The sequence below is a fragment of the Oreochromis niloticus genome, linkage group LG18, assembly GCF_001858045.2.
Source record: "Oreochromis niloticus isolate F11D_XX linkage group LG18, O_niloticus_UMD_NMBU, whole genome shotgun sequence".
NCBI lineage: Eukaryota > Metazoa > Chordata > Actinopteri > Cichliformes > Cichlidae > Oreochromis > Oreochromis niloticus.
This window is the reverse complement of record NC_031982.2, coordinates 7747625-7755591: the sequence shown is the minus strand read 5'-3', so window position 1 is coordinate 7755591 and position 7967 is coordinate 7747625. Positions and strand designations below refer to the sequence as shown.

Below are 7967 nucleotides of genomic sequence, written 5' to 3'. Positions count from 1 at the left end.
GTCCTGCTGCAGTCTCTTTATTGGCTGGTTGAGCTTTCCCTGAATGTCCTCGAGGCGGGAGTAGGCTAAGGCGGAATGTTTAGAATGCCCAACTATTTTCCGCCCCACTGCTATAGCATCAGCTATGCTCCTCTGTGCTAATAAGCCCTCGTGAACAGCCAGTTGGAGCGTGTGCGCGACACACGGCAGACTTGGGAGCCCAGCGTCATTCATGGCTTTAATCATGTTTTTGGCATTGTCACGAAGCACAACGTGTACTGATGTTTTATGTATACCCCATGTCTGGAGCATTTCCTCAAACACATGCGCTATAGCCTGGCTGGTGTGCAAGCCGCGGAATTGTTTGGCATGTAATATGGCTCGTTGCGGTGTGAAACTCACGTCTATCCACTGGGAGGTTAGGCTAATTAGCGACACGGGGCTAACACTGCTTGTCCAAATATCCGTGGTGAAACTAAACGCAGAGGAGGCTTGCAGTAGGCTGTGGATATGGTTTTTCACCGACTCGTGTAGTTTAGGCAGCTCCGTGTCAGTCATGTAGTGGCGGCTTGGGGCATCATATCTGGGCTCCAGAACATTGAGGAGACGCAGGAATCCAACATTTTCTACCTCCGAGAGTGGCTGGTCACTCAATGCAATGTACTCGATAATTGCCTGTGTTATTTTCACAGCACGTGGATTTTCTCTGGACATTTTCTCTCGTCTTGCAAGAGTTTGCTGCAGCGTGGGTTGTGTTGGTTTAGAAGCGTGGGTAAACTCTTTGTACTCCTTGTCGTGTTGGGATTTTAGGTGCTTGATTAAATTGCTTGTGTTAAATGCGCTGCCTTTTGAGCCTCCTCTGGACAATTTCGCTGAGCACAATTTGCAGTCCGCCTTTGTTTTGTCGTCTTCATTCACTTTGAAATAGTTCCACATGGCTGGTTATGTCTCGCCTCGCCTTCTCCCCCGCTCTGAGCTGTGCCGGTGCCTGGGGGCGGGCACTCGGCGCCTGTGATTAACCCCTTACACGCCGCTCAAACATAGACATTTCTCAGACCGTGGTATCGGTCCCCGGTATCGGGGGACTTTTAACGAGTACGAGTACTTTAGAAAATGTGGTATCGAGGCTGATACCAGATATCGGTATCGGTGCATCCCTATTATTAACCCTCTCAAGGCAGGCGTTGCAGATTTGCAACAGTTAAAACACTGACAACCTGATTACCCCACATACATATTTTGAGTTTTTTTACTCAGAAGTACCACTGCAGGACTTGGTTGTGCATTAGCAACTAAAACTTAATTTGAGCCTGAGAGGGTTAATTCTGTGAGGTCATGGTCATGATCAGTGATGTGTATGTATGTTATTAATTATTGTTTTGATTGTTTGTTTTTAATTTACCTCACATACACATAAAATCCTAAATCATAGGGTTGGGATTGGAGTTTGAAGCTAGGATTAGAGGGTTAAAAGTTTTTTCAAAGTGGTTTTCAAAGCTACAGCTACAGCTGCTTTTTACAAAAGACTTTCTCCTTAGAGCTTGTCTAACATTTAATTATTCAAGCCTGATCACTGCTGTAACACTAAAAAACACCACTAACATGGAGACTTACCAAGTTTGCTGTCCATGTTTGGGATGAAATTGTTCCTGGCCTAAATAGTGCAGTGTAGATACTTCTTCTGGTCTCAAGTCAGAAGTGAAAGTCAGAGACTGTGCTGCACCTTCTTTAACAGAACATATCAACCAATCCACACACACAAATAACTGCATTGGACACAGAGAAAGTGAAACTAATGTTTTGTGGTATTTTTCCAGTTACACGGGTTTTGTTTTTGTTTTTATAAAGCTGGATAACCATGCTGATCTCTTGAATTCTTTGCACCATGTGCATTTCCTCTTCATTGTATCTGCCCCATCTGACAGCATACAAGAAGATATAGGGTCATGGAGAAGCTTAGGAGATGCACCTTTGTAATTTTATCCAAGGAAGGCCTGGTATCAGACAGACCTACTTTCCCCTTTAGAACAGGCTACAGTCATAGACTTAGCACTTCACTTTGATTCAAAGCACTGATGTGCTAGAGTGATGTTTCCAGCTGCAGTCTGATTAGTCCTGCTAGATCCTGTGCATTACAAGCACATATTGCATGTGTATTTAGAAGTAAAGCAGCTTTAGTAACTGTATATATTTATTTATTTTGATGTTTATGGTTGTATTCATAAACAAATATAAGTGTGAAAACAGTAATGTGCTCTGCTTACTTTCAAAGTCTAATGAGAAACTCAACAAAAATTGGATCTGATGAACATCTATTTTCTGTTTCAGCTTCTCAGGTGCACTGTTTTATATCCTGGTTATTTACTACAGTATGGTACTGAGGACCACAGACCTCCTGCAGGTACAGGAAGTCACTGCATTCACTCTTCAGACTTTGCTTTCTCCTCCCAAAAGCATTTATAAGAAACGGCAGCTTTTTCCTCTTACTAGCAAGCACTGCTGCACAAATTAGTGTAGATTTCTTTGCTTTCAGTTTCACTGTTTGATTTGTGCACCAAACTCAAATTTATCTGATGTGCAAAGCCAGACACCTGTCCCCCCCCTCCCATCCCCATTTACAAGAAACAGCAACACTTTTTTAGAAGTACAGACACTGCAGCACAAAGCAATCTCAAAATATTTTTATTAAAATTAAAATTACTTTTAATGAACAATATTCAAAAAAAAGATTTATTGACATAGAAGTTAATGCAGACAGATGTTGATTTTTTTTTAGTAAATTCTGAGTCCACATCCGGTTTTAGAAAAATCCCCTTTTAACGGAAATAACGGGGCAAAACTATAATTTCACTTTCACTCCGTCATCAGTTGTAGGTGTGGTTTGACTCGTGCTGCCTGTTGAAGAAGCTGCAGCACAGTCTTTGCCTTTCACTTTTTACTCCACTTCAGTTGGCTACACAACACTGTTTAGCCTGGACATCGACAGAAGCGATTACAACCAGAACATGGCTGGCAAGTTTGGTAAGTCATCATGTACAGCCTGTTACAGCAGCTCTGCTCATTCTGAGTAACAAATTTCCCACGGTTATCTTATCTTATCTTAGTCATGTTTACTAGTGTTACAACAGTGATCATGGCTGATTTAAAATCATGGTTGGTTAGCAGGTAGGTCGATAGATTATAAAAATAAAAACAAGATCAATGAAGTTAGCTTTTTACATACACAGACCTGTGATGGTTTAAATCAGAGGTGGGACCAAGTCATTGTTTTGCAAGTCTCAAGTAAGTCTCAAGTCTTTATCCTCAAGTCTCAAGTAATGTCAGTCGAGTCTCAAGTCACTGGTGTAAAAGTCCGAGTAAAGTCACAATTCTGAAACTTTGAATTTCAAGTCCTTTCTAGTCTTTAAAAAAAAAAGACGAAAAAAGGATGTTGCAGTTATATGCTAAATGTAAATATTAGACCATGTAATTTTTAAATCTGTGTTTTTCTCAACACATGACGAAATAGTGAACTTATATACACAAATTGTGAAATTGCACCTCTATAAAATGCAGCTCAATTAAACTTAGCTCCAAAAATAATTTTCACCGACAGTTCTGAGATAAGCTGCATGTTATTCTTGGACGCGCTTGTAGGACCGGCTTTAAAATCGCATGACAAAAATATAATACACATTAAAAAAAACTGTATCACCAACGTAGCCTGGACAACATTTGTTAGTTAGATGAAGTCAGCTATCTCGTCGTAGCAAAAGAGAAGCACCACCTACCGTTCTTTATGCAACTTCAACTGTCGGAGAAAGTTGGAAGTTGTTCCATCTCTGTCTGTGATTCTCTTCTTGCATGTTTTGCATATTGCATTTCGGGTTTTTGTTGACTACTTCATAGTTTATGTACCTGAAAAAAATAACTCCTTGCAGCATTTTCGAGCGTTTTTTTTTTTTTTCTTTTTAAAAAAAATCTGGTTAATTTGATTGGCTGTGCTACAGCTCACGCACACATACGTACGGAGTGTGGTTTGAATAAATGAATTGAATTAATGGTGCACACTTTCTACATAATATGCGTGTTAAATTTTATATTTGGGGTGAAATATCAAGTCTTTTCAAGTAAACCGTTCAAGTCCAATTCAAATCCCAGGTCATTGGTGTAAAAGTCCAAGTCAAGTCTAAAGTCATAAAATTAATGACTCGAGTGTGACTCGAGTCCAAGTCATGTGACTTGAGTCCACATCTCTGGTTTAAATAAATGTTTTAAGTCTGAAAGGGAGTAGGTAGCTTAATGTTTATCAAGACCTACCCCAAAAATGAACAAAAGATAAAAACTACATTTTGAACAACCTGCCTACATTTTCATTAGCTAATAATAGTAATAACAAGCAATAATAATGGGCAATAGGAAAACCAAGACTCACTGTTCTCCTTTGGTCATTACTATTGTCCATAGAGCTCCTTTCTAACCATGTTAACCTGCTCCTTATTTAAACCAAGTCTCCGAGACAGCAGTTTGTGAATTTAGCTTTGAGATGTGGAAGAGAGGTCATAACTTTTGAATGTCCATACTTAAGATTCCTGCTATTAAATATGTTTTCCACTGTAACATTATAGTTACACAGTTCATAAGTGTGATATTTACAAGCCATTTGTGATTATATCGACCAGAAAGAAAGAAAAAAAGGATTAATTGCATTTCCTGATAGCAGAATGTTAGGGTCATTACTGAGGATGACTATGATTTCACAGGATCAACAGCAGAATAGATAACTGTGACACATCTCTGTAGATGTTGAATTAACTTTTGACCATCTACCAGAACATTTGTAACCTAAAATACTAACCCCAAACCTGGTGCATGATCAGGTATATGTATAATAAGTACAATGTATTTCATGCCATGTATTCTTTCTGATCTTTCTACACAGATTCTGGAAAGACAAATGGTGATGAGGTCAGGATTGTGATGGTGGGGAGGACTGGAACTGGAAAGAGTGCTACTGGAAACACTATTCTGGGTCGTGGGTGCTTTGAATCCAAGTTCAGTGCCGTGTCTATGACTGTAGAGTGTTCCAAAGGAAAAGCCAAAGTGGATGGACATCGTGTTGCTGTCATTGACACCCCAGGCCTGTTTGATACCAGGGATAATAAAGAGGAACATCAGAAAAATATATGCCAGTACATCTCCTATGCTTCTCCAGGCCCCCATATCTTCTTGGTGGTCGTCACACTGGGCAGATTCACTGAAGAGGAAAAACAGACGGTGCAAAAGATTCAGAAAATCTTTGGCCACGCAGCAGACAAATACAGCATGGTTCTCTTTACCCATGGGGACCAACTTGAAGGCACCACTATGGAAGATTTCTTAGAAGAAAGCCCAGACCTGCAGGAACTCGTGGCCAGATGTAACGGTCAGTACCACGTCTTCAACAATAAACTGAAGGAGCGCTCTCAGGTCACTGAGCTGATCCAGAAGATCAGAGAAATAGTCCAGAAGAACGGAGGAAGCCACTACACCAACGAGATGTTCCAAGAGGCTGAGAGGGCGATTGAAGAGGAGAAACAACGCATCCTGAGAGAGAAAGAAGAAGAAATACGGAAAGAAAAAGAGAAAATGGAGAGAGAAATACGGGAAAAATATGAGAAACAGATGCAGGAATACAATGAACAACTCCAGGCTGAGACAGAGAGGGCAATTGAAGAGGAGAAACAACGCATACTGAGTGAGAAAGAAGAGGAAATACCAAAAGAAAAAGAGAAAATGGAGAGAGAAATACGGGTAAGAGATGAGAAAAAGATGCAGGAATACAACGAACAACTCCAGGCTGAGACAGAGAGGGAGATTGAAGAGGAGAAACAATGCATACTGAGAGAGAAAGAAGAGGAAATACCAAAAGAAAAAGAGAAAATGGAGAGAGAAATACGGGTAAGAGATGAGAAAAAGATGCAGGAATACAACGAACAACTCCAGGCTGAGACAGAGAGGGAGATTGAAGAGGAGAAACAATGCATACTGAGTGAGAAAGAAGAGGAAATACCAAAAGAAAAAGAGAAAATGGAGAGAGAAATACGGGTAAGAGATGAGAAAAAGATGCAGGAATACAACGAACAACTCCAGGCTGAGAGAGAGAGGGAGAGAGAACAGGAGATGAAGCCATTTAAGGAGAAGCGTGAGAGAGAAGTGGACGAAGAAACAGGCAAGATTCAGTTCAGATATGAAAATGAAGCCAGAGATGAAGCTGAGAAGCATAATCCATTTTACCTTAAAACCATGTGAAGATGTTAAAAACCACTTTTACATTTTCATAGATCTTTAGAAACTCATGACTGCTGCTCTGTATCATTGTACCATTGTTTTAAACTTTTTCTTAGTTTTCCCCTGCATGTCTAGACTCCCTAACATGATGTTACAAATAGCAACAAGTTCAGAAGTCGTAATATTTTGGGGATATGTGAGGTTCCTGTAAAATTTGTCAATCTTCTTTCTGAAGGTTTCAAGCTTTCTCCTTTTTTCATTTACAGCTAGCAGCAGATCCTGTGGACATATTGAATTTCCTTCTTATGTTATCTTAGTGGTTTATTAGTTGAAGTAGAGTTCATACTGTGGGCTTTTGGGACATTCATAGTATTCAGTCATTGTTATAGTTAGAGATATCTGTATGTATGTATCTTTGTAACTTCTCTTATTGCCAATGATGTTGTTTTTGTGTGAGATTTACTTTTCTTCACTTTCTTGGTGAATGAATCCATCTTTGTTCCAACTTTTACCTTCCCCTTGACTGAGTTGTTTGCGTTGACTTTTGCCTTCACATGTATGACTCGCAGCCTGACAACAAACTTAGATTTGTGGACTTTGTGTCATGACCTCTAGAACTGTAAGTATTGGTCCTTCTTTTTGTAACCTAGTTGTCTCCTTTAAAATAAATTTGAGTCACTGTCATAATTTGACTGAGTGATGTTCTTGCTTTCTCAGTGTTGCTGGTTAACCTTGTAATTTTTTTTAAATATAATTCTGGAAAATACAAAATATAAAATGACAGGTTGAATAGTATCTTAGCTTCTCATGGTTATTTATCTAGTACTGCATCACATTCTGATCAAATTACTGCCACAAGCTACATTTTCACATTCTCACCTGTAGATTTTAAAGATCTGGAAGAAATTAAGCATCAGTTAAAGTCTTGCACCTCTCTACTTCACCCCATCCCAACAAAACTATTTAAACCGGTATCTCATTGTTTTACAAATCATTTAGTAAATATTATCAACAGCTCTCTACAGCCTGGCATTTTCCCCGTTTCTCTCACATGTGCAGTAATCACACTACTAGTTAATACAATGGAATTAGCACCAAAGAAAGGGGAAGTAGAGAGTGAGAAAAACTTAACTGAAGGGACACAAGACGTTTGGCACACTGGACTGAATTATGGGCATCTGTCTTCTGGGGTGGGCACGCTGTTGTCACCAGGATGTGTGACCTCAGATCTTCAGGACAGGTGGTCAACATTTGGGGAAGTACTTTCAAGATGCAGCTCCACTGAGGGCACAGACAGCTTACACTGAGATCAGAGACCTCAGAGTTTCAAAAAGCATCTGAAACAGCTCAGGTTTAGAAAGAAAGCTTTTAGATGTTTTAAATAAAAATTATTTAAACATTGTGGTGGGTTTTACATGACACATAAAAAAACACCCAGCATGCCCCTACGGGCGGTTTTTCCTTCAAGCTCGGGTCCTCTACCAGAGGCCTGGGAGCTTGAGGGTCCTGCGCAGTATCTTAGCTGTTCCCAGGACTGCGCTCTTCTGGACAGAGATCTCCGATGTTGTTCCCGGGATCTGCTGGAGCCACTCGCCTAGCTTGGGAGTCACCGCACCTAGTGCTCCGATTACCACGGGGACCACCGTTACCTTCACCCTCCACATCCTCTCGAGCTCTTCTCTGAGCCCTTGGTATTTCTCCAGCTTCTCGTGTTCCTTCTTCCTGATATTGCTGTCATT

The 7967-nt window shown here is 40.3% G+C and overlaps 1 protein-coding gene across 1 annotated transcript; it reads left to right on the top strand.

The window, feature by feature from the left end:
• Positions 1-2775: 2775 nt before the first annotated feature.
• On the top strand, positions 2776-6905 carry LOC100701212 (GTPase IMAP family member 4). The gene is made up of 2 exons (XM_019347388.2): positions 2776-3000; positions 4901-6905. Exons 1-2 carry the CDS (start codon positions 2985-2987, stop codon positions 6247-6249), a joined length of 1365 nt encoding a protein of 454 aa, XP_019202933.2. The 5' UTR covers positions 2776-2984; the 3' UTR covers positions 6250-6905.
• The last annotated feature ends 1062 nt before the right edge of the window (positions 6906-7967 follow it).